This window comes from Caretta caretta, chromosome 25, assembly GCF_965140235.1.
Source record: "Caretta caretta isolate rCarCar2 chromosome 25, rCarCar1.hap1, whole genome shotgun sequence".
Classification (NCBI taxonomy): Eukaryota; Metazoa; Chordata; order Testudines; family Cheloniidae; genus Caretta; species Caretta caretta.
Genome location: NC_134230.1, coordinates 19,317,860 through 19,343,092, shown reverse-complemented (window position 1 = coordinate 19,343,092; position 25,233 = coordinate 19,317,860). Strand labels below are relative to the sequence as shown.

Here is a 25,233-nt window from a genome sequence, read left to right as displayed (position 1 = left end):
ACCAATCTGGCCCAGCTGGGCTGGAGATTGGTGCAGGGCTTATTGTGAGTGAGGGGCTGAGCTGGAGAGATTTGCTAGCATCCGGAACATGTCTCCATGGAGCTGGGTGAGGCTGGTGTCTGCGGAAGCCGTGTGGGGGGGGTACACCTGACTGTGGCTGGTGGTGGTTGCTAACCCACTGGGGCTTCTTACATGCTGCCGTCTTTCCCAGCTGAATTTGGACCTAATTTCAGACTGTGAAATGACACTTGGCTCTTGAGGGAATGGGTTCTGCCTTGGAGCCACCCCCTGAAGTTCTTCCAAGTTCTGCTCCCCAAGAGCACGTGCAGGCGTGGCCTGTGCGTGGCGGAGGAAAGGCTGGCCACAATCCTGGTTTGATTCCAGCGGTGACTTCCAATCTGCAAAAGCAAAATGTGTTGTGCAGCCAATGCCCCGGCCCCTCCCCTGTGCTGGAGCAGTCGGCACGTAGCAGCTACGCACCAGCTGCTTCTGTGCTGCAGAGATAAGGGGAGCTGCGTTAGGGCGAGTTGAGATTAAAAATAAGTAATGCGCCCTGGGTGTTCCCCGGCTGGCTTCACTCGTACATGACTGAAGTCACGCAGAAACCCAGGCCAGGGCGTTCAGTGCTGGAAAGTGTTCAGATACCACAGTGAGGGGCCCATTTAAGAGCCAGCCTAGATTAGAGGGGCTTCTGAAAAAATCCTCCAGAAGCCTGCCTCTTGCCTCATTCAGCAGGGCTACTGGCACTGTGTTCTCCCTACGCGTGTACACACATCCTTGGGCCAGGCCAGGATTCTGTGCCTAGCCTGGTTCTTGTGAACAACACACAACAGCAACACTAGGACAGCGGCCTGCTCCCTGGGCAGGGCTCTGGACCCAGCATCAGGGCAACCGGTTCTGTTCCCACTTGTGCCACTGGCCTGGGTGATCTTGGGCAAAGGCGCTTCCCCACCCAGTGCCTCAGTTTCCCCATGTGTAAAATGGGAGCCATGTACAGTGCTCTGAGCTGTACCGCTGACCAGGGCTGCGCCGTGTTGGGCTCACTCCTGGGCTGCTGCCTTGGAAGGCAGAGGAGACAGGAAGCGGACCCGGGCTCAGGGCAAAGCAGAGAGAGGAAAAGGCCTTAAATGGCATTAGCGCCCGGAGAGCAGGGAGCCGGGGCCAGCCGCGGGGCGGGGCTGCTGCGCTTTTCGGGAGGTCCCTGCGCGGCGCAGCGGGGAGGTGTGGCCGGCGACGCGCGTCGCTCCCGGGGCCGCCTGGTGCGGAGCTTGGGGCGCCGCGATGAGCTGAGCCGCCCTGCGCTGGAGCCGGGACTCCGCGGGGCCGAGCTCGCTCTCCGGAGCCCCAGCCCCGCCGGGGAGACCCGGCCCCGGGGGACAGGAGCTTGCCAGGCCCGGCGCCGGCCATGCAGCCCCTGGGCAAGATCCGCAGCTTCGCGCTGGAGCTGGCCGGCGGCCCGGCGCAGGGGGTGTACCGCGGCGGGGAGCTGCTCTCCGGCCAGGTGGTGCTGGAGCTCAGCAAGGTCCTGAAGGTGCGAGCGCTGGAGGTCTGCGCCCGGGGTTTGGCCACGGCGCACTGGCTGGAGAGCAGGAGCGTGGGCATGAACACGGTCTACAGCGACTACACCGCCTACGAGCCCTACCTCAGGGCGCGCTGCCAGCTCATCCGCGGTGAGTCCCTGGCCTGGGCGAGCTGCTCTCCGGTGCGCAGCCCTGCCCGCCCATGGGAGCGGGTCCTTGGCGCCCCTAGGGAGCCACATCGTCCCCCCTTCGCTGTCTGCGTCCCAGTGCCCAGCCCTGCCAGGAGGGTGTCCTGGCACCTGAGCAGGGCGTTTCCTTCACCTCTTCCCCCCTTAGCTGCTGGTACGTGGGACATGGCCTGCTTTGGAGGGCAAGGGCCAGGTTTGTCCCGCCTGGCTCTGTTCCCCGGGGAGCATCTCCTGCTCCTTGCGGTGTGTGGTTGGGCTGAGAGAGGAAGCGGTGCCAGGTGACCCTGAGGGACCTTGGTGCAGCGTCTGCTCTGCGCAGCCCCACGGGAGCCGCTGTTGGGTGAACACGCCCCAGGGGCTCACTTTGAAAAGCTGTGGCTCTCCCCTTTCACTGCCCAAGTCATTGACTCTGGTCTCCAGAACTGGGAGGCGAACGGGGATCTCGACGTACTGCACCAGGCTCTAGCTGGGAAGGGGATGGTGCATGCACACGTCTCTGGTGTAGCTCCTTACCTCCAGTGCAACGGCGCTTGTGGAGGTGAGATCTGCCCAAGGCAATCAGCATTTTTCCATTTCTGCAGACAGGTAAGAGCTTGCCCGCTTCATGAAAGATTTCCTACCATCTCTGCATGGGCGGAAGGCAGGATCGAGCAACATGAGTTTTGCCTGGACTAGCCCGACACGGGGCTGAGGATTTTACTTCTCTGAAATAGGGCGTCTGGGTCAAATGCAGTCAGACCCTCCCGCTGTGGGGAGTCTAGATCTGGCTCCAGCTCGAGTATGGTGGTGCCGGACATGCAGGGGCTGGGGATCCTTCCTGACTAAATACGAGCCCTGTTTTCCAGTAGCTTGAATTGGCCCTTTCAGGGGCTGTTCCCTGCCCCATGTGGAGGGGGAGTGACATTAGCTCAGTATTAAACCCTGCAAACCAACGGTTCGTTGGCCTCTCCCTGCCCACAGGCCTCTTACAGAAATAAACCCTCGCCAAGGAGAGCTAGGCATTGGGCTCTCACGGGGGGCAGATGATGCCTGGCTCATGCTCAGGGCAGCACTGGCGGTGGTCTAGCTCTGGGCTGTTCCAAACCCTAAATCAGCCGTGGAGCCTAGTCCGGCACTGGCTAATGCCGGTGGGCAAGGTGTCGTGCTGATAGCACTTCCCAGGAAACCTTCCTCTGCCAGGCCCTGGAGACAGGAGATGCCAAACGTCAGAGCAGGGCCAGCATGACCCCCCACTCCCTGTCGTGGCGCCTCTCCCACACCTGGCAGGGAGGAGCAATGAAGGCTCTCTCACAAGAGCTCTGTGAGAAAAGACCCCTGGCTCTGTGGAGCTGGGAGAGGCCAGTGCATGACCCAGGGCACCAGAGGGGATTTCACAGGGGTCACTCCAGGGGGGCTCTTCGGCTTCAGGCCTTTCACAAAGATGCTGCTAGCGAGCTCCGGCCCTGGAGTGCTCATGACCACAGCTCCTGTAAGGGCAGGTTTGCCCTGTGAGATGGTGGGGCGGGGGTTCAAATGCTTAACTGACCTATGAGTACAAGTGCCCTTGGCTTTACTGGACTTAAGCCCCATTTCCCACTGAAAGCCAAAGGCACTCACTAAGTGCCTCTGACTCACCTGCTCCCACGCTAGCATCCCCTCGAGGGAGTGCTCTCTGCTGCCCGGCTGGAGGCCTCTTCGGACCAAATCTCTGTACCAGGGGCTCGGCCCTGGGACACACAAAGCTGCCCCAGCTCTTGCTTTGATTGTACAGTGAAAGGTAAACAGCGAAGTCTTCTCAGGTGTGAATGGAGCACTTAGCTGGCAGGCAAATATTTGTTGTTCTTCCATGGCTCTGGTCCAACACACCCCTCCTGGACTTCACCCTTAGTCAGCTTAATAGGGCCGGCCTGCTCAGACCCACCCAGCACAATGCAGCCAAGCTAGGATGGACAGGACTAATAGCACAGGGGTTCTGTGCTCATTAACAGCGATCAAGCCATTAGCTTTGCCTTGGGTAATGAAGATGTTCTCCCCATGGAGTCTCTGCCCAGGAGATACCCGTGGCAGTGATGGCCCAAAGGGAAGCCCTGTTCTGTATCCCAGTCGACCTGATTCTCCCCACCCGGCACTGTGAATGTTGGCATTTTGCTGAAGTGTAAATGCAGACCCAGGTGCCAGGTGGAGGGAGCCAATCCCTGTGAATTCACACAGCGGCCAGGTGGCTGCAGGGGTTGAACTGGGAGTAGACGTGTGACTGCCAAGCATGTAGTTTGCAGATCTCTGGCCACATCTGGCATGGGAACCAGCTGCTCATCCCAGAAGGACACAAGTGATATTTCTGGCTAGAAGAATGTGTTAAACAAAACTGAATAATCAGATGTGGGATGCGAGGAATCGCTGTCCCAGGTGGGGTGAATCGTGTTCGATCCTTTGGTGAGTTGTTTTTCTTTCAGGTAAGCGCGTAGGGCCAGATATGCTGGTTCACGCTGGCTGCCCTGTGCAGCATCCTGGTGAATCCAGCCCTTGGTTTCCCTCCCCGTTGAGCAGGGGCTCTGGCTCCTACACTGCCACTATATAAGTTACAATGAAAGGAGGGTGAGTGGATAAGGGGGTTGGGGAGAGGCCCCACCATGAGCTCACACAGGGCGGTGCTCTCCTGTTTGCATGTAGCCGTGAGGGTGATTTCAGGAGCTAGGAGGATGATGGGGTGAGTTTTGTTGCCCATTAATACCTGCTGTGATTCTCCCCTGGGAAGCTGTGAGCTGCTGTCTGTGTTTAGATTTCGTGGCTTGGTTCGCATGATGCAAGAGCCTCCTGGAGCCGCGGGGGAAGCACGTAGCCAGACTCTGGAGCAATAAGATCAGTTGCTCTGTCCTGGCAGGACCCTGCTGTGGTGAAGCTTGGAGCTGAGATGAGTATTTCATTGCTGGGCCCTGGCCTCACCCACTGGGGCGGGAAGGTTTAGCCAGGCCCTGTGGGGAGCTGCGGTGGGGTTTGCCGGACCCCAGGGTTGGTGACTTTATTGGCTATGACCTTGTGCTGGGTTTGCGCTCTCCCTGGGGCACCGGGTGTGTGATTGCTGCTTCCTGAAGGACAGGAGGAGGCGAGAGACGTGCTACTGAGAAAAGCCATTGTGCAGTCAAGACTGCTGCCATGGGGCCCCACCCAGCGCTCATACCCCATCGTCAGGAGAGCTGCAGGGGCCCCAGTCCCTTCATGTGGACTGCCGGGGGTGCAGAAGTGCCTGTCGTCAGCACTCTGTGCACCACCCACGTGGCCTCTCCCTGCTTCTCCTGCAGCAGCTGCGGCTTCCTGGTGAGATCTACTGGTTGTCCGGGGTTTTAAAAAAAGAATGCAGCAGGTGCCATGGTAACAACGCAGAGCAGAGCCCTCGTGGGCTGGGGGCTGGGCTTCCTGCTGAGCTATGAGCACCTTAGAGCTCCTCCCGCGTGCAGCCAGGCTCCCAGCCAGGGAGCTGAGCCTAGGGAGATCTGTGCTGCACCCACATGCCCGTCGTGCAGGGGGGTTGTGTCCTGTGTCCTGTGGTTCCCCCGGTTTGCTCTGGCCCAGCTGAACTCCGGTTTACATCCTCTCTCCTTCTCTTTTCCGATCCTCTTTCCAGCCTGCAGAGCAGCAGCATTACCTCCCCCCCCCCCTCCCCCCGGGCTGCTCAGGCAGCCCTGCGAAGCTGTGTGCTAAGGGGACGATGTACAGTTGTACCAATTCCTCTGGAAAGCCCAGCCTGAGAACCCCGACTTTCCTCCCCACACGGTGCCCTGTGCCGGGGTCACTTACCCCTGGCAGGCTGGCTGGCAGGCCATGCGCAGGAGGCAGCTGGGTTGTTGGCTCTGGTCTGGCGTGTGCCTCCTTTGGGGAACCCTTTGTTCGGACTGAGTGTGGGGGCAGTTAGGCTCCTGCTGTGTAACTGCCTTAAGCAGACGGACAGAGGGGGCTCAGCGGGCAGAGGCAGAAACGGGAATCTCCTTGGATTCTTCTGCATGAAATAACACACCGGGTATTTAGAGAGCGCCTGTGCCCAAAGCTGCCCTTTCCCAGCTCTGCCATCGCGATCCCAAAGCACTTTACATGGGGTGTAGCACCGGTGGTGGTTATTATCTGCATTGCAGTAGTGCCTGGAGGGCAGGCCCCACCGTGCTGGGCCTTGCACAAAGCTCCAGCAGAGCCGGCCCTGCGCCCAAGAGATCAGTCTAAGGGTAACATTTTCAAAAGCACCTCAGTGTCTTAGGAGCCCGCATTTAATTGAGTTTCAGTGGGATTTTGGCCCCTAAGTGCCTATGTTAGTTTTGACAATGTCACCCTGGGTCTGGGTTTTACGATATGCTCTTTACAGCCAAGGAACCAGTGACACAGAAAGATGAGGGCCTTGCTGGTGCAAACACTCACATGTGGGTGTAATGCTGAGCACGTGATTTCAGTGGGTCTGCTCACCTGGTGTCTGCAGGATCATGGCCCCAGGCAAGTCACACAGGCACCAAAAATGGACTGTAGCTTCGTTGAAGAACCCAGCTAGGGACACTAGGTCCACTTCTCTCTGCAGAATCGAGACTAGGCCTGGTTCTCCATTGCCCTGCACCTTGTGTTTCCATTTATACCAGTGCAAAGGGAGCGCAGTGTGGGGTGAAGTGAGCTGGGGGTGTTTTCCACTGGTGCTGCACTGGTGCAGGTGCCTGGAGAAGCGGCAGGGCGATGCAGAATTGGGCCTCCCGTGCAAAGTGGGCATGGCACACCGCCTTTCTGACGTGGCAGCTTTTGGTACCTGCTTTGCATTGGTGTCCCGAGGTGCCAGGCAGGAGGGAGCTGGGCTCAGTGCCTCTCGCAGGCTCTTACCGGAAACTCCATTGCATTTGAGTCAGAGCTGCCCCTTGATAATTGGCAGAACCCTGGTGGGCTCTTTCCAAGGGCCCGGCCCCGTGGGTGGAGAGCTGCACACGCCCGGCATTGGATCTGCATATTGGGTGGCTGGGCCTCTCCCTCACCTTCCATGATTGCATCTTGTCACAGGGTCTCAGTCCTCCTCGGCCTGCATAGGTGTGTCCTGGTTAGGGGGCAGGGTAGCACCTGGGCACAGGAAATATGGGCCTGGGTGCTCTGCCCCAGATGACATTAGTGATGCCGAAAGAAGCCCTCTTCTGTCAGCATAGCCGCATCTACGCTGGGAGCTTTGCTGGCGCAGCTGCGTTGGCTAGTGGTGTGTGGCTTTTTCACGCCCCTGATTGCTATAGTTATGTCAACAAAGCTTTGGTCAAGGCCCCCGGTGGGCCAACCTGTGCCTGGAGACCGATAGCTCACTGCTCTAATCGTGTGACTCTGCTGTTTGGCCACTAGGTGCCTCTGGTTCCCTGCCCTGAAACACCAAGGCAAAGTCACCTTTTGGTTCCTCCCTCTGAGTGTTGCTAGCAGAGGGAAGCTGGGCTTGCTTGGCCCCGCGGCTCCCGCTGGGTGGTGATGCAGGCTGCGGCATATGCTAACGCTGTGCGCTAGACAGAAGATCCCTGTGATTTGGCAGTGCCTGGTCTGTGTGAAGCCCTGGTGGGCGCAGTGGGACTAATCGCAAAGCCAGGCACTGCCAAGGCGCTGCCTGCTAGTGACATTTTCCCTTTTGTACATGGGGAGAGCACATTCACTGTCAATGGCACCATCACCACCAGTGGGACTCAGGCTCAGGGAACTCTGGGATCCTGTCTGAGCACAGGGAGAAAAGTCAACCTCTTTCCTCTGCACAAGGTGTGATAAGTGAGTGGGGAAACCTGCGACATTGGGAGGAAAGGGAGAAGATCAAAAACCAGCTTCCTCTACCATGGGAATGCAAATGCTATTTATCCCATGGTAATCACCTGGTGTCACTCTGAGGGACAGCTAGGGCTCTTTGGGGGCCTCCACTGTGCATTTGGATCCTTCACATGTTGCGATTTCTTTTATGTTTGACTTTCTCAAGGAATTGACTGTGTCAGCACCTGTCTTTAGGATAAGTACAGGGGCACTGCCATGTACCGTGAAATTACTGATACACACTTAACTCCCATTTAATGTGTGTGTGTTAGGGAATTAACGGACGAACCAACACAGATTCGGGTGGGTGTAGCCCTGGTGGAGAACTTCGTGGGGACCTTAACTGAACTCATTTTGTCTTAAATTTTCTTATTTGTTCTTTAAAAGGTCTCTGCCTTTTCCTCAACTCATACAGATTCCAATGATTTTCTAAAAGAATGTTTTACACATGATGCTGCTGCACCAAATTTACTGCTCCTAATTAGGTAATATGCCCATTAGATCACAATGCTGAACACATATATCATGCTCTCCTCTTCAAAGTGCTTTTCAAATGCTAATTAATAAGCAGACCTGGTTATCTCTGACATGATTTACATGCCCTAGAGGTTGAAATGGGCTATCTGTGGTGGCCAGAAGGGCATAAGAACATGAGACTTGCCAGACTGATTCCAACCATGGTCCATCTTCTCCAGTATCCTGTCTGACAGTGTCCTGCACCAGACCTTCGGAGGAGGTGTACACAACAGGGTAATTAGGGAGCGATCCATCCCTATCTTCTGCTCCTGGCTTCTGGCAGTCAGAAGTTTAGGATCACCCAGAGGATGAGGTTGTGTGTCCTTGATCATCTTGGCTAAGAGCCATTGATGGACCTATCCTCCATGAACTGATCTAATTATTTTTTGAACCCAGTTATACTTTTGGTTTCACAACATCCCCTGACAACATGTTCCACAGTTAGTTGTGCATTGTATGAAAAAGTACTTCCTCTTTTTTGTATTAAACCTGCTGCCTATTAATTTCATGGAGTGACCCCCAGTTTTATATTGTGGGAAAGGGTAAATAACACTTCTCTAGTCACTTTTTCCACACCATTCATGATCTTATAGACCTCCATCATATCCCCCCTTAGTTGTCTGTTTTCTAAGTTGAACAGCTTAATCTTTTTAATCTCTTCTTGTATGGAAGCTGTTCCATCCCCTTGATCATCTTTGTTGCCCTTCTCTGAACCCTTTGCAGTTCCACAATATCCTTTTTGAGGTGGGGTGACCAGAACTGGACACAACACTATGATTTATATAGTGGCAATATGATATTTTCTATCCCTCTCTTAATTGTTCCTATCTTACTGTTAGACTTTTTGACCACTGGTGTGCATTGAGCAGAAGGTGTCAGAGAACTATCCACAGTGACTCCAAGATCTCTTTTTTTGGGTGGTAATTTAGAACCAGTGTTTTGTATGTATAGTTGGGATTATTTTTTCCAACGTGCATTGCTTTACACTTATCAGGGCAGTAAGAGGAAAGGCCTCCAAAACTCCTGCAGTTAGATTTGGATTACTCCACAGTGCACCTTACTGAACAGTGGCTTTCTCACAGCCCCTTGAAATTGAGGGGGCTCACAGAGGAGTCAGGTGCAGGCCTATAGATACCTTTACATTGCCCAGCCTGCTAGAATTGTAGTCCTATAGGTGAACCACAGTGGACCGATTAGCAAAGCTGATGTGTCATAACACTGCTGCCCCAGGCTGCCATAGGATGCAAGAGTGGTGAGTCACACCAAGACAATGCTGCTTTTCCCATTGGCAAAGTCTTCCGAAATCAGATGCGCGACATTCCATTCACGCCAATGGGACCGTTGCCTAGTGAAATAACATTGCAGGGAAAACTGTTCTTCCACTTGCCCTGGCAGCATCATGCTCACCTCAGCAGACAGGCAGCGACAACAGGCTCAGCTGCGGAGCTCAGACCCACCCTCAGAGACTCGATGCAGCTTGGAAAATTCCCTGCCTCTCAATGCATCTGTGCCTACCCCCATTCCGAACCCAGGCACAGACACTGTGAGGGGCCAGTGAAATGCTTGGGACAGAGAATGCTCTCTGGAGAGACAGCATACGAGGAGCTATGGACAGGAAGGATGGTCCAGAGTTTAGGGAAGTGGGTTCACTGCTATTGGTACCCACACTAGGTAGCTCGGGCCTGCCTCACATGTGCTACGATCACGCCCCCCGTCCCCTGATTGCATTGCAGACAGACCTAGAGTCTCTCTGTGACTCAGTTCCCCATCTCTAACATCCAGACAGTACTTCCCTCAAAGATTGTCGGGATCAGATGCAGGGGCATGGGGGCCATAGACAGAGTGGGGAAATTCTCAATCTTTTACGAGGGCCCAATCGAACTTCCACTGAAGTCAGTGCAAGTCTTTGCATTGACTGCACTGGGAGGTGTCTCCGGCCTTAAAACAGGACAGCAAGTATGTCTCTGTGGGAGTGAGGAATGATTGTATCCTGAGGTACCCATAGGGATGACAAGGAGCCTCCCAGAGCTGGCTGTCACAAATTAACTCTTCCTATGCTGTGGCCATTCCTAGTGGAATTCACATGCAAACTCCCATTGCAGGAGCTGAACCATGTGCAATCTGTATTGCTGTTTGCATGTTGGTAGTGGGTAGACCCCTGTGCTGGGCACTGCACATACATGTAACAAAGCAACAGGCCCTTTCCCTGTTGCTGGATCAGGCAGAAACCTTCGAAGGAATTCAACATTGAGCTTTCCGAGCTGACCAAGCAAGCCTTACATGGCTTCAGCCCAACATGATCTACAATGGCTGAGAGAATAACGCACTCAAAGCAGGAGTTCTGGAGGGGCAGGTCCTGGACTGCATGGCCTGAATTGATGCTATATTATAGTCATGCTTTCTCCAGCCAATGATGAGGACCTTGTCTTCGTTGGCCCACCACCACCTCCAGGCCTGGGGGCAGAGCACACTTGATGCTTAACAAATTAATAGTCATCATTAAAGTGAAAGCTGCTGGAGCTGCTTTAATCCCTTAGAAGTCCTGGGCCATTTTACTGCCTTCGGTCACTTTTTACAGCCAGGCACGTGTCTTTGCATGCTTAATAACAGAGGTACCTGCACCAAGGATCAACTCGGTATGCACAGAGCCTCCAGCACCCCACTGTTCTACCTTTTGCTGAACGCCATAAACAACTGGTGCGTGTTTGTCCTGGGTAACGGGGCACTCCATTTACACGCGAGATTGTTTAATTGTTCCTGGGCATTGTAGACTTGAAGCGCAGGACAGTGATAGGCCACTTACAAACCTTGTACAGCACTGGACTTGGCCTGGTTAAAAACACAAGCAAGACAAATTGCTCAGTAATTAATTGCAAGAGTTATGGGTAAAACACACCACTTTACAGACCTGGAAGCGTATAACGTGGTTTTCTCCCAGAGTGGTTCTCTCTGCAGCTCCGGTTTGGTAAATCAGGCTGTGGTAGGTGTTGAGTTCGGTGCCTAAGGCTGTACCATCAGCACCCCGCTCTTAGGAGACGAGTGGGTGTCTCCTTTGCTGTACGAGCACATGGGCCAAGGAGCAAAATGAGGAGCAGCTAAGCTGAGCTGTCCCACTCAGTTCCCTAGTGAGAAGCCCCATAGCATCAGTCTTGTCAATTAGGCTTCTGGGAAAATGGATTTTGGTCAATACTGTACCGAGTGCAAGTTGTCGGGATGCTGGGCTCAGCTAAATTGAAGTGGGAATGGGGAGCTGCTGGGTTATTTCTTTTGAAAGCACCAAACACTTACATCCTGAAACTCCTCTTTGTGTCCCGCAAACACACTCCTGTGTGCCCAGTCGCACCATAGCGAGTGCTGACTGGGCTGACTTCTTGCCTGCAGTCGGGCTGCCAATCTGCAGTGTTCTGGGCTTGGCCCAGTGCTTCACTTTTGAGCATTTGTGCATTTAAACTGTGGCATCAAATGCAGGTGGGACAGCTGCACTTGACTCTGTGAAGTCAGGTGGGGATGCAGCAGAACTGCAAATGCAGAGTGGCAGGAGGGTTTCTCAGCATGGCCTGTACTGTAGCTTGTGTGTTACTGGACCGTAGGACAGGGACAGTTGGGAATTTGGAGGCGGAGGAGCAGGGGCATTTGCTAGCACTGAGTGGATGGAGGGGTCAGAGGAGGTGGCTGAAGCTGGGCCTGGGGACAGGGGACACATGGACAGGATGTGGCATGTCCAGAATTGAGATGGTTTCAGAATCCCTCTGTTTGGTTTCTGGCCATCATTTGTCTAGACCTAGGGACCCAGGAAATGATCAGCGGAGGGTCAGCCTCGCCTGGGGGGATCACTGTTATGGGCTTCTGCTCCCAGCATCGGGCACAGCGCTGGGGCGATAACCGGCCATGCAAGGGGCTGTTTCCTAGTGGTTCTCTTGTCATGTTTAAAAAGAAAGAGCGGGTTGTACTGGGTGTCTGCGGGAATCTGCCCTTCTCCTCGGACAGCAATTCCCGCTGGAGCCTGCCCAGCCTGCAGCCAGAGCCCCGCTTCCCCGCAAGCCCAGGGCAGGGCAGGCCCGGGAGCTGGGGACCGCCAGGGCAGCGGGAGATCGCGGCGGCTTTGCCCAGTGGGGGAAAGTTGATCTCGGGGGGTGGGGGGGTTGCTCTACCCCCCGGGCTCTGCCGGCAAAGCCCCAGCGGGGGGGCGGGGCCGGGCTGGGGGGCTGCTCTCCCCGGGCCGCCCCCACCCAGCTCAGCGCTTCGGGTCGCACAGCTCGGCCCATCAATCTCTCCGGCAGCGGGGCAGCCCCCGCCCGGGATAGGCCGGCGGCGGCCCGGCCCGGCGGCTCATTGGGCGGCGGGCGAGGGGCGGCCCGGCCCGGCCCAGCCACATGGCATTTAAAGGGCCCCGGGGCCGGGGCTCCCCACAGGCTGCTCCGTCCGGCCGCCGCTCGTCCTGCCGCGACCCGCTCCGCCAGCCCCGCGATGCTCTTCGACCGGCTCCGCCGCTTCTGCGTCCTGCTCGACTGCCCCGAGCTGGACTCGCCGCCCGTCTTCAGCCCGGGCGAGGCCGTGTCCGGCCGGGTGGTCCTGGAGCTGGCCGGGGAGGCGCGTCTCGGCGCCCTGCGGCTGCACGCCCAGGGCTGCGCCCGGGTGCACTGGACCGAGTCCCGCAGCGCCGGCTCCAGCACCGCCTACACCCAGAGCTACAGCGACCAGGTGCCGTTCCTGAGCCACCGCGACACGCTGCTGGCCCCGCCAGGTAGGGCCCGGGGCGCCGCTGGGCGCTGGCCGGGGCGGGGTGCTCGGGCCGGGCACCCCTGCGCCTGGTGCTTGGCCCGGGACTGGCCGGGGAGGCGGGAGGCGTCTCGCCGCTGGCGCTCCCCGGGACAGGCCGGGCGCGCGGCTCCGCTGCCGTCTGCTCCGCGTCGGCCGGGCCCTCGGCAGAGGGGACGCGCGGCAGCCGGGGCGGGTCTCGGCCCCACCGCCTGACGTGCGCGGGGAAGGTGCGGGAGGCCTGCGGGAGAGGGCGGGTGGGTCTCCGCCGAAACGCCGCCGCAGCAGCGCGTCCCGTAATTTTTTTACGTTTCCCTTCTCTGGTCCCGCCTCTCCTGGGCAGTGTTTGGAGAGGGATCGCGGGTGCGTGTTGAGCTGCAGGGCAGTAGTTTGTTTGCACATCAGTTACTTCGGCCAGCAGAAATGGCGTGGCAGGACTTTTGCGAGCTGCAGCGCAGGCGAGGAAGATCTTGGCATGTGTGGGGTTTGGTGTAACCCTGGAGCTCACCCGAATGTCCTCTGGGGTTTTAATAGTCAAAATATATTCACTTAAATAAACCTGATAGTCCTCTATCAAATGAGGACTCTTCTGTGTTCAATCTAAACGGCACCCTGCAGAGCCTCAGCCTGACCATGTGACAACTGTTGTGAATTCAGGTCTTTATTTTGCTTTTCTGTGTCAAATGCTTCAGCGACTCCTGAGTCAGAACGAAAGTAACGTGGCTAGTGGCTGGCTGTTTTGCACTTCCTGTAAAGTGACAGCCAAGCAGCACTCTTCCGATAAGGAAGTCTTGCAAGAAAGATATGATCATACTCATCTTAAATTTTTCTTGTCATCTCCCCAGACAATGGTGAAGTCACAGTTCTGCAGGCAGGAAAACACGAATTCCCCTTCACGTTTCAGCTCCCAGAGTAAGTTCAGTTTATTTGTTGTGTTCGCACCATTGCAAGAGTCTGCAGGACGGGGTGGGGGCAGTACAACTGGTTAAGGACATCAGCAGCTCCCCAGAGGAAGCCCAGTTTAAATATACAGGCTCTGGGTGTCTGCTCTGTAGGTGGATAAAGTGTCTCATTGTGAATCCCGTGGAGGAACCCACCCCTAACCATTTTCGCTTCTCCCCGGGCAGGACTCTGGCCACCTCCTTTGAAGGCCGGCATGGTAATGTGCGCTACTGGGTGAAAGCCAGGCTCCACAGACCCTGGTCAGTTGTCAAGAAAGCGAAGAAAGAATTCACAGTGATCGAGCCCATTGACATCAACACCCCGGCCTTGCTGGTAAGTGAACGCCAGCCAGAGCGACATGCCAAGACCTGAGCCAGTGTGCTCAAGCTGACCTTAGCTCGGACTAAGATTGATCAGGAGTGACTAGTGACACAGTAGGGCTGCCTTTAAAGAGCCAGATGTTCAGAACATGGCAGACACCTGCCCTCTCAAAGCATGTCTGTCGCTGGGCTCCCCAAAACAGAGGTGCTCCAAATGGAGCTTCTCTCAATCCTGCATGAAAACCTTGGCTTAAAAACATGAGGAGCCAGATCAGCATCTGCCCTGCCTGTTGTCCTGGCAGGGGGCTCTGCACAGCAAAACAAGAGATCAGTGGCAGAGAGTCTGAGCCCGGGCCAACTGACCTGGGCTCACAGGACTTGTGCGGCAGGGTGAAAAATATCCATGTAGACATCTGGGCTTGGGCTGGAGCCTGGCAAGTCTACACTGCTATTCTTAGCCCTGTGTGCAAGCTTGGGTCGGTTGACCTCAGCCCTGAGACTCACTGCCGGGGTTTGTTCTTGCTGGGTAGATGTGTCCTAAAGATGCAGGAGGAACCGTCCCTGAGACTTTTGCCCTCTGCTCAGTGGGTGCCTAATCTCTGATCACAACTCTAGCTGGAGACGAGCAATAAAATCTGCTTGAATGGGAGAGGACTGGCTGTGTGGCGATCCTAGGAAGTAGAGGTGGCTGGTGGCTCTTGCCTAGAAATAGCTGAAACTTGTATCACTTCTGTCCCTTCCTCTAGGCTCCTCAGGCAGGTGTGAAGGAGAAGCTTGCCCGCGCCTGGTACTGCAACCGTGGCCAGGTCTCTGTATCCGCCAAGATCGACCGAAAAGGCTACACGCCAGGTAACTGAACAGGCCACTCGCTGTTCAAAGGGTGCTGAATGTAACCGCCCTGGGTAATGCAGAGTGGGGCTTGAAAGGAGCTGAAGGGTTTATGGCAACGAGGCTCCTAGCACTGTGTTGTGATGGGGCTCTTCATACTGGTGTGAAGCTCCAGAGAGGCCCTGGCCCCTGAACCCTGCTCAGACATGCCCTTGTTTTGTGCAGCTTCTCAGGAACAAATAACTGAATGGCTGGAATTGCAGGAATGAGATGTAGCTTAACAAATGCGGTCCCAGGCTGTTCTGCATCTAAGCTGTGCCTGGTTTCTCTTGTGCAGTGCACACCACATGGCTGGGCCAGTGTTTGTTTTTCAATTGAGCCTGTCTCTCTCCTGCCAGGTGAGGTCATCCCCATCTTTGCTGAAATTGACAACTGCAGCACCCGCACAGTCGTGCCCAAAGCTGCCATCATCCAGACTCAGACGTTCATTGCCCGGGGAGCCAAGAAGCAGAAGAAGTCTGTGGTGGCCAGCATAGCAGGCGACTCCATTGCAGCTGGGAAGAGGGAAGTGTGGCATGGCCGAGCGCTGAAGATCCCCCCTGTGGGCCCCTCAATCCTGCAGTGCCGCATTATCCGTGTGGAATACGCCCTAAAGGTAGGAAGTGGAATAAATCTGACCTGCAGCAGAAGGCCTTGAATAAACAGGCTGATGGGCTTCTCTGGCAGCTGCCTACCTGATACATAGCCGTGACTGAGTGGGGCTTGGTCACTCTGCTGAAGTGCCCTTTTTGTGCTGGGGCCCCTCATGCCCGTGGGTGGGAGCTGTCCCCACAGAGCCATGCCGCATTGCCAGTGGCAGGGTGAATTCCTAGGTTCTTACCCTGTGCTAATATCCAGTCCCTCCTTCCCCACTCCATCAAACTTAAGTATTTTACTGTGCAGGTAAAACCTTGTATTCTTGCTGGAGAGGCTGTCTGCCAGCTTCTTCCTGCACCTGGCTTAGCCGCCTACCAAGGGAACCTGTTGCTGGCCAGGTCGTGCTTGCACCCCACCCCCATTGGGGAGAGTGGGGTGCTGCCTGTCCTCATGGGCTGAGGGAATGCTAAGGAGTGACCCCTGTGTCCTCCCCCCTCAAAGGTTTGTGTCGATATTCCTGGGACCTCCAAGCTGCTCCTGGAATTACCACTTGTGATTGGGACGATCCCACTGCATCCGTTCGGGAGCCGCACATCCAGCATCAGCAGCCAGTACAGCGTCAACCTGGACTGGCTCAGAATGGTGATACCGGAGGAGCCTGAGGGTAAGCATCTGTTCTTGGTGCTTTGGGATCCAGCCGCATGGGGCGGCAGCTCCAAGTGAGCTGGTCCGGAGGGAGTGTCTGGGCAAACTAGGAGCCTTGTCCTCTGCCCCGAACTCTGCCTAGCATGTGGCTTTGTGCGCCCTGGTGCTGCGGGGACCAGGTATCCAGGGGAGGGGATGTGGCTAAATGCAGACATAACTATCTGCATGTCTGCTGCTAGCAGATTCTTGCCTAACCACACAATGCCTCTGTTCTCCTTCCAGCTCCCCCTGAATATTCGTCTGTTGTGTCCAGTGAAGAGTCTGCTCAGAACCTGTCCCCACCCTGCCCAGGTGAACTCAGCAATGGCTTGGAAGGTCCTTTCTTTGCTTACATCCAAGAGTTCCGCTACCGTCCTCCTCCACTGTACTCAGAGGTAAGTACAGCCTCCCCTGGGAGGTCGGGCTAGGGGACCCTTGCTGGGATGACTCTCCCTTTGGTGTCTGGTACAACTCCACTTGGCTTTTCAGGTGGATCCAAACCCCACACCAGACAGCATCCGGCCACGCTGCATGACCTGTTGAAGGAAGCGTCACTGAGTGCAGTTATTAGAATACCAATCTGGTGGGGCTGAGACGCTTGCAGACTCGCAGGACATCAGCCCTGGGTATCCGGATCGGCGTCCAAGAGGCTATTGTGGGGCTGGAGCTCGTGTGGAGCTGAGAACCTGTTTGCTCACTGCCGCCTGAAACTACCTGATGATGCTGCATCTCATGGACTGACTCCTCTTGCCCCAGAGCTGAAACGAGGGGGTTGGACTTGCCATGTGGGGTCAGAGCAGCTCCTGAGCACATGAGCAAGGGTGGCAGAGGAGGGTGTAGGGTTAAGAACTCTTCTGCGGGAGTATAGGGTTCAAACAAGCCAAGCTCCTTCATCTTGCAGCTACCATGGTCATGCTCCACCTAACTCCTGCCAATAGAAAACAGGACTGGGAAGTGCTTCTTGGGATTACTGGAAAGCATTTTAATCTTGCTCTGGGTAAGGGTTTAAACACCATGGTAATCTGAGGGCACCCTCCAGCTTCTGCATTCTTATAAAGTCACCAGGACTTCAGTTTCTGAAGAATTAAATGGGGTTGTTCTCCTCAGACTGAGGCTCAGCCCTTGCTGTCCAGCACCCATGAGCCTTAAGTTGTGCCCCGGGGTGCCTGCTGCCGGGGCTGTGCATTGCATCTGGTCTAACACACTCTGAGACATTAAATGTGTGAAGACTGTTCCCTTGAGTCAAGGATTGTATAGGTGCCAGGGGGGGCAAGAGCTGTGAGCTCAGGGAAGAACTCCTGTTCTATAAACCGCAGCAAGACCTATGGTGCTGTCTTGGTCACCATGTCTAGTTTGGTCCCTACCAGGCACCAGACAAACTTGCAAAACCCATTGAACCTTCCACTGATGCAGAAAGCTGTGCCTTAATCTTTAAAGGGCTTGTGCCTTTGGGGCTGCTAGAATGGTTCCAGTAGCATTTGATTGCCCTCTCTATATATTTGCCAGAGTAAAAGGTGAATGGGGAAAGCTGCCAGGCGCAGGGCCATACAGTTGCTGACATGGTCAGTGTCCCATAGCCCAGCACTGGGAGAGTATGTGTGATGAGGCCTGTAGACACTATAGGCAAGTAGGTAAGAGCCTTAAATCCAGTCCTGTTGCATGTGGAGTTGCCTGTGGACTTGCTGCCTTGTTAACACTTCACCCAGCACCTAGTGGGAAGAGCCACAGGTCTGTCTGCCATTAGCAGAGTGAGGAAGATGCTGCTGATGGTATGCACTGAAAGCTGGTAAATCCTGTTAGCAGGGGAAAAAGAGGTTGTAATGAAGACTGCTTGGGTGCATCTGCCTTTGGCTTCAGGCTGGTCTTACTGCTCCCTGTGCAGACTTGACAAGAGATCTTGGCCATTGATCATTCGTTAGTAAACGATGCATTCCATGATCTGAGGCTAAAACTACCAGCTTGCTGGTTAAAACCACTGACAGCCACAGTATTCCAGCTCAGAGCCAAAGCAAAAGGTCCCTAACCAGCTTACTTTAGCTATGCAGTCAGCTTCCTCCACTAAGGACCGGAAACGCAAGCTTTTTTTAAAAAAAAAAATTTAATATACCTGTAACTGGTGTGTTTTTTGACTAATTCTGCTTTTGTACAACTCCAGGTTTTGAAATAAACTCTTGTTATTCTGAAGTTAGTGTCTGAATAGTGTCCTGGAAACTCTACCTCCTGTCCTCTTCTGCAGGGCCCCCCTGTTGGCATGAGGGTGTTGCAGGACTGCTGATGTGTATTTAGGGGAGCTCTCAGGCAGGCTGCCTGGTCCATTCCTACCCACTGACTTCCATAGTCCCCGGCTAGGGATGGCTGGGACCTGTCCATGCCCTTCTATGTTTGGGGCCCAGATCCTGACATGCTAACCCAGCCCTCTCCCATCACTGTGAGTCAGCCCCCTGGCTTCTGAGAAGCTCAGGACTGCTCTGCACAGCTGTCCAGGGGATCCAAAAGTGGTTCCTGATCTCACCTGAATTCAGCTGCCTCATCCCAGCCCATGGGAGGGTGTCACCTACCCCTGCTGCAGAGGGATGCTGAAGTGCCCAGAAGGCCACACAACATGGGAGGTGGAAATGGAACCAGAGTCCTGACCCCAGGCTACTCAGCAGTGGAAGTTGCCAGTCCCATCCAGGCACTGCTGCAGGGAGAACAGGCCAGCTGGCCCCTGGAGCAATGGCACGTGCTGGGTTCAGCAGAGCATTGTGGGGTGGTCGGGGTTGTTTGTGCAGCGGTAGCTGGGAGAGGAGGCGAGGTAGAAGTGCACAGCTCTTGTAAGCACACAGTGGCTATGCATTGCACTTGGCTGGCCTAGGACAGACTGGTCCCTAGGGCCTGATCGCCCCTCCAAAGCCTGGAAGCAGCCCCGGGGGGGCTCAGGCTGGTGGGGAGTGGGGTAGGTCACCCTGCCTGGTGCCAAGAGACCAGCACAGTTCATTAGCACTGAGCCCCCAGGTGGGGGCAGCGCCTTGGGGGCAATGATTGCGGAGGTGCTGGGTAAGGGAGGGGCAGCAGGGCCCCCCATGAGGGGCACAGGGGGGCATGCCAGGCTGGGCACAGGGACTCTTACAGCTTTGAACACAGGTGCAGCGGAGCCCAGCCTGCTCTGTGATGGTGCGGCTGGGCCAGAGGGGCTAGGCTCCTGGGCGGAAGGAGGCACGTCAGCTGCTCATTAAAGGCTCCTTCTCCCCCTAACCCAGGTTAATCAGGTCCCACAGCAGATGCCGCGCTTGACACTCCTATTGCCTCTCTCTGCGTGGGGCCTTGGGGCACTGCCTTGGCCTAGGTTCGCTTAATTCATTTCCTGTTTTTGGTATTGTATTTTTCCACCCTTGGGTTCTATGTCTCTGCAGCAGCCAGAGTGCTGTCCAGAAGCCAAATGCAGCCACCCTGATACTGAGGACCTGGTGGGCCCCAGCAGGGAGCCACTTGGGTCAAATTGGAGCACCGTATGCTGGGCCCTGTCAGCGCCACGGACTGCACTCTTGGCTTAAGCTATAGCACTTTGTGCCATAACATGGGGTTGCAAACTTATTTTTAATTTGCAGACCCCTAAACAATGTCACCTGCTGGCCCGGCCCCATCACCCTGGGTGGCTGCAGGCTGTGCTCAGATACCTCGCAGCGTTCGTGCTGCTGTTGGCAAACAGTGTTAGGCCTCTGTAAAGAGGTGTGCTCTGGGGCTGCACCTGGGCCAGCGCCCGTGTTTACACTTGGCACCTGTGCCCTTGCTCTTTCTCATGGTTTTTTCCTAGTGGGTGCAAAAACCAGCCCGCTGTTTATGGGGAAACATGTTCCAGTGTGTTGTCAGTACTCCTACAGCCCCGCTCTTCCCCCCATGATCCCTGGCAGGGGGAGAGTGTAGTGTGAGCTGGGCACTGGCCTGGCACCTTAGGGAATCCAACCCAACTAGGCACCACGTCAAGCTACAGCCTGCGACTAAGACTTTTTTCAAGCGGAGATTCTTCCAGGAATTCTCCCAGGGGTTGCTGTAAAGCCGTCGTACACTTGACTAAACCAGAGGGTGCATTAGGAGGACGTGCTATGTCTGTTCCTAAGCAGAGGAGGACTGGAAAATGTCTTTCACCATGTACATAGTGTATTACACGGAGATGGGCTGTGTCTAAACCCAGGACGCCTACGTATTGTGTGTTTGCATGCAGCGGAGACAGGCTGACATCACGCGAACAGGTTTCATAATCGGAATACCTCGTGTGTGTGTGTGGGGTGGGTGCTTTGAACTTTTTACTCACAGATTGTTTATCTCCCCAGGTTCCAATGTCTCGTGCCTCGGCCTGCCTGTGTATTTACGATTCCTTTGTTTATAAATTCAGCGGGGTTTTGTGTCTGATGCTATTTACCATCCGAGTCCAGGTGCGGGTGCAGCGACCAGTACAGCAGTGTAATGACTCTTCCCTTTGCCCAGCGTGTCTGTCTGTCTGCCGTGAGGCCATGCAGCACATCGCACCCTGGGCGCTAAGAGTTACCACAAACCGGAACGTTTGTCGCTGACGGGTTGCGGGGCATTGTCCTGTTGCTCTTGCCCCTGCTTCCTTGGATTGGGCATTGGACCAGGCCTTTGTCTCAGTGTTGCTCACAAATGTATTTCACAGCTGCCCATAGAAAAGCAGGAGCTCTCTCTCCAGCGTGCATTCCCTCTCCAGCTCCCTGTGGAGCCCTGGCTGGGTGTAGGGCTCCCAGGCCCCCAGCGCAAGCCCCTGCTGCTTGGCGTTGTTTGCTTGTGACAGATGCTGCAGCGTGGCAGGGCTGGAGTGCGCTGCTGCCCGGCTGCTTAGTCACAGCCAGGACACAAGGAGCTCTCAAGCACCTGACAGTGAGCGAACAAATGAGTCCTTGCAAAATGCAGCCAGTGCTGGGCTGCGTGGGCTGGCTGGTGGCCGGCTGGTGGCCTCAGGGATTTACCATTGTGACATGGGCTCAGGCTAGTGCCCCATGGACAAGTGTCCAGCTGACAAAAACCACTGTCCCCTTTGGCTTACCTGTTCCCCTTGGCGGCAGCCCCACAGAGACTTGGCTGAGGTCAGTGGGAGCCTCCGCCTCACATAAGCCTCAGCCACAGAGCTGCCCTTGGGAAGGTCCTTTTGGGCACACGGGCAGGTGCAGGGTTGGCACGCTTGCCTACTGCCTCGGCTGTTGTGTGCAGGACGTGGTGTATCCACGGGTTCCTGGCCAGAGCTCTGCGCCCACCACACATCCACACCCCCTGAACACAGAGCTCCCCTCCGCAGCTTCCCCACGTGCCAGGCTGGGCTGGCGATCAGCAGGGTGGGTGCTGAGGCCATGGGGGGGGGGGGACGAGCCAGAGGCGATCAGCGGGGTGGGTGCTGAGGCCGGGGGGGGGGGGACGAGCCGGAGGCGATCAGCGGGCTGCAGAAGCACCAGCGTTGTGTCGTTTCGGTTTACTCGGTCAGGGAGGCACAGACCGTCCTGTACGACGCCGCTTACACAACGGCACCCAAACAAGTGCAGAGCTCTGAGCGGCACGTGTGCGGCGACCTGATCCTGAGCAGGGGGCGTGTTGTAGTATTACGGTGCTGAGCCTATTTATGACACCTGGTCCAGCTGGGAGGGAAATGCTTTGGAGACTCCCAGGGACGATGCTGCCAGTGGTCGCTAGGTCTAGCTCTACTCCCTCCCTTTTCTCAAATTTTATTTTATTTAAGGGCTTGTTTATGCTCCTTTCTATTTTTTTATTTTTTTTTTACGCTATTCCTCCCCAGCCAGGAAATGGCCCAGCCCGCAGCTGGCTCTGGAGCATTGGGCCCCTCCCAGAATCTCAGCCTCCAAGCAAGACACCCCGAATTGGAATCAGCTGGGGCTGTTTGCTGAGCAGTCTGGGGCCAGCTTGTAACCCTTCCTTAGGTTTCCTAGTGCAGCTGCTTTCAGCTAACCTAACGGCTCCCCTGGATTCCCCAAAGGCCCCCCGGTGCCCCTCAGTTCACGGTCAGCAAGCCCTGGCCCCGCTCCCTGGCTCACATGTGCCCCTGGGGGTCTCTCTCTCTCTCGCTGTCTATGTTGCACAGGGAAGGCAGGGGCATTTTCTGGGTGTTAATCCTCTATGGCCAGGCCTCTCTCTGTACAGGGAGAAACATGCTTCAGGTTACTGCCTGGGGGCCTTTCTTATAGTGCTGGGGGGGGGGGTGTGTCTCTCTCTCTCTATTGTTTTTTAAATACCTATAACATACATACCGCAACATACAACACGCATCCGTGCCGCATGCCTCTCAACTGCTCTCAAAGCATGTCAGAACTAACGGCGCCCCAAGCCCATGTGGTCAGACAAGCTTAGCATCCCCATTCTGCTGTGGTAAAGAGCTGGGAGAGGCTTCCTGCAGGGCACCCAGCAAGTCCTGGGCAGAGCTGAGCCTAGAGCTCTGGGGCCTTCCTCCCCATGCTCTAGGCACATGCTGATACCTCCCCATGGGGCAGTGAGCACGCGGCTGCAGTGTGTCCCCAGAAGCACACAGCGTGAACATGGAGTGTGCATGTCCCAGGCAGGAAAGCAGAGAGCGCCCCACAGCTGGGTACCAAGGCAGACAGGTAACTCGAAAGAGCCCACGCCAGGGGCTGACACACAAGGCCAGCAGTCACCATGTGACCGATGTCTCCTTGGGCTGGTGCCGTAGCTGGTGAGTTGGAAACAAAGTGCAAATTATCGAAATGCTCCCGATGAGAAGTGAGCTGTAGCTGACGAAAGCTTAGGCTCAGATAAATTGGTTAGTCTCTAAGGTGGCACAAGTCCTCCTGTTCTTTTTGCAGTTTACCCAGGAACTCCCATGGCAACTGCAGCAAGGCTGGCTGCTAAGGGTGAGAATCCTGGCCACACCTGGAATGAGCTACAATTCCTTTTTAGGTTGGGACCCCGACAATTACAACACTGTGAAATTTCAGATTTAAACAATTGACATCATGAAATTTACGATTTTTTAAATCCTATGACTGTGAAATTGACCAAAATAGACAGTGAATTTGGTAGGGCCCTAGTGATGAGCTTTCCTGCTGCTTGTGAAACTGATATCCCCAGGTAACTAACCCCCTTCTTGAGGTCCTGGTGTCCCTGCTGCCTTTGGGGTAACTTGAGGGCAGAAGCCAGCGGGCCCAGGCTGTGAGGTATTGTACTGGCAAGCTGTGTGTTTATGGATGGAGCTCTTTTGGGGTCATTGCCCTCTCCAGCAGAGGGTCAGAACTCTCTGGAAAGGGGGGGCCAGGCGAACCCGCCAAGTATGAAATACCAGACTTGTGGCAATGGGATCAGGTGGGCTGGCCGGCTGATGGGGACAGACTGCGGGGAGGGGTGCTGTGACCGGGTCTTTGCCAGAAGATGGGTTGGGGATTAGTGGCGTGCCTGCTGTCTGTGGATTCCTGAGCTGCAGCTCTGGAGTCCCTCCAGCTCCCCACAGAGAAAAACAAGCGAGCCCAGCACTGCACTGGCAGCAGCCTCGCGGGGCGGGGGGAGACTCAGGCTGCAACCTCAGCTTGTGCGCCTCAGGCTGGTCTGGAGCAAACCAACGGAGGGGCTGGCTCTGCCCTGCCTGGGCCAGGCACATGCGGGCAAAGGGGGTGTGCGGCCGGGCCGCTGCCAGTAAACCCCTCGTTCTGAAGGTTACCAAGCCACACAGGCCTGAGCCCAAACAGGCCTGGCCCAGAGCAGCGCAGTCCCATGCCTCTGCAAACATGGGGCTGCTTGGAGGCACAGGAAGATGTTTATGGGGTGGGTGGATGGATCCCCAAAGCCCAACCCCACCCCAGTGCAGGGGGCATGTTTACTGGCCACTCTGCAGTGCTTGGGGGGGGGTCTGGCTGAGAGCCTGGACAGCCTGAGCCCCTGGGGACCCACCACAGGGTCCCCTACAGGAACCCGCTATCGACTGTCCCAACAGCTGCAGCCATGGATGTGCTTACAGCGGTTCTAGGCACGTGTTCCCTGCGTCCCCAATGCCTCTGTGGCTGACCTCGCGGTTGAGAGAGCCTGGAGCCCCAACGGAACTGGTAGTGACTGGCTTTACGCTCTTCGCTGCTGCTTTTGTCCTCTTCGCCCTCTCATGCTGCCCTTGGGCCTAGAACAGCTTCCTCCAAGCTCTCTGCTCTCATGCAGACCCTGTCCCCCCAGTGCACCATGTTGGTCTGTTTCGGTCACACTGGAAGCTCCTTGGGGCTGTTTGAAAATAGCCCCATAAACATCATCTCGCTACTTCACAGGCCTCAAAACCTGCCTGTGATTCCCCTTCTCCTTATGTGCCTGTCCGATGGACCTGGACCTTGGCAGGGGGCACCTGAGTGACCCCCTTGTGCAACTTGCATGGATGGTGCAAAATAGGGCAGCAAAGGCGTGTTGTGATGAGTGAGAATCAGCAACGCCCTCTCCCGCCCTCTTGTGAAACACAAACTCCTGCAAACAAACACAGCTCGAGCCTCTAGTGGAAAGTTTGGGGAATGTGTCCCCGAGGGTGGCCCATTCATTGCAACTGCTTGTCACAAACATCCCATTAACGTCAGCTCCCCCCACCCTGTGCTGGGAGTGCCAGGACACTGCTATGCACTGGCTGGGGACTGCCTGGCCTCTTGCGTACCGTTCTGCTCCTGCACTTGGAGCGTCTATCAATATAAAATGTACAGGCAGCGTCTTCAGAAGAGACGCAAGGCAGTATTTCTTCACACAACGCACAGTCACCCTGTGGGACTCGTTGCCGGGGGATGTTGTGAAGGCAAAAAGTATAACTGGGTTCCAAAAGAATTAGATGAGTTAATGGAGGATAGGCCCAGCAATGGCTATTAGCCAGGATGGTCAGGGACGCAACCCTAAACCTCTGACTGCCAGAACCTGGAACTGGAGAGCAGAGGACCGATCACTCAATGTGTTTGCTCCCTCTGAAGTGCCTGGCATTGGCTGCTGTAGGAGGACTGGCTACTGGGCTAGATGGACCACTGGTCTGACCCAGTGTGGCCGCTCTTAGGTTCTTGTTGGCAGGGGGTGGCAATGCTTCTGAGTAGCACTTATTTCACTTAAGTGTGA

General features: G+C 55.8%; 1 protein-coding gene across 3 annotated transcripts; it reads left to right on the top strand.

Annotated features, from left to right (window-relative positions):
* The first annotated feature begins 1,220 nt into the window (after positions 1–1,220).
* Positions 1,221–18,345, top strand: ARRDC2 (arrestin domain containing 2). 3 transcript variants are annotated; one of them, XM_048830672.2, is made up of 8 exons: positions 1,221–1,670; positions 13,597–13,663; positions 13,879–14,026; positions 14,760–14,862; positions 15,240–15,496; positions 15,979–16,141; positions 16,405–16,556; positions 16,651–18,345. In XM_048830672.2, exons 1-8 carry the CDS (start codon positions 1,406–1,408, stop codon positions 16,702–16,704), a joined length of 1,209 nt encoding a protein of 402 aa, XP_048686629.2. In that variant the 5' UTR covers positions 1,221–1,405; the 3' UTR covers positions 16,705–18,345. The 3 variants fall into 3 exon arrangements, with proteins under 3 accessions (XP_048686629.2, XP_048686630.2, XP_048686628.2); XM_048830673.2 differs by lacking the exon at positions 1,221–1,670 and adding an exon at positions 4,057–4,120; XM_048830671.2 differs by lacking the exon at positions 1,221–1,670 and adding an exon at positions 12,445–12,737.
* Positions 18,346–25,233: the final 6,888 nt, after the last annotated feature.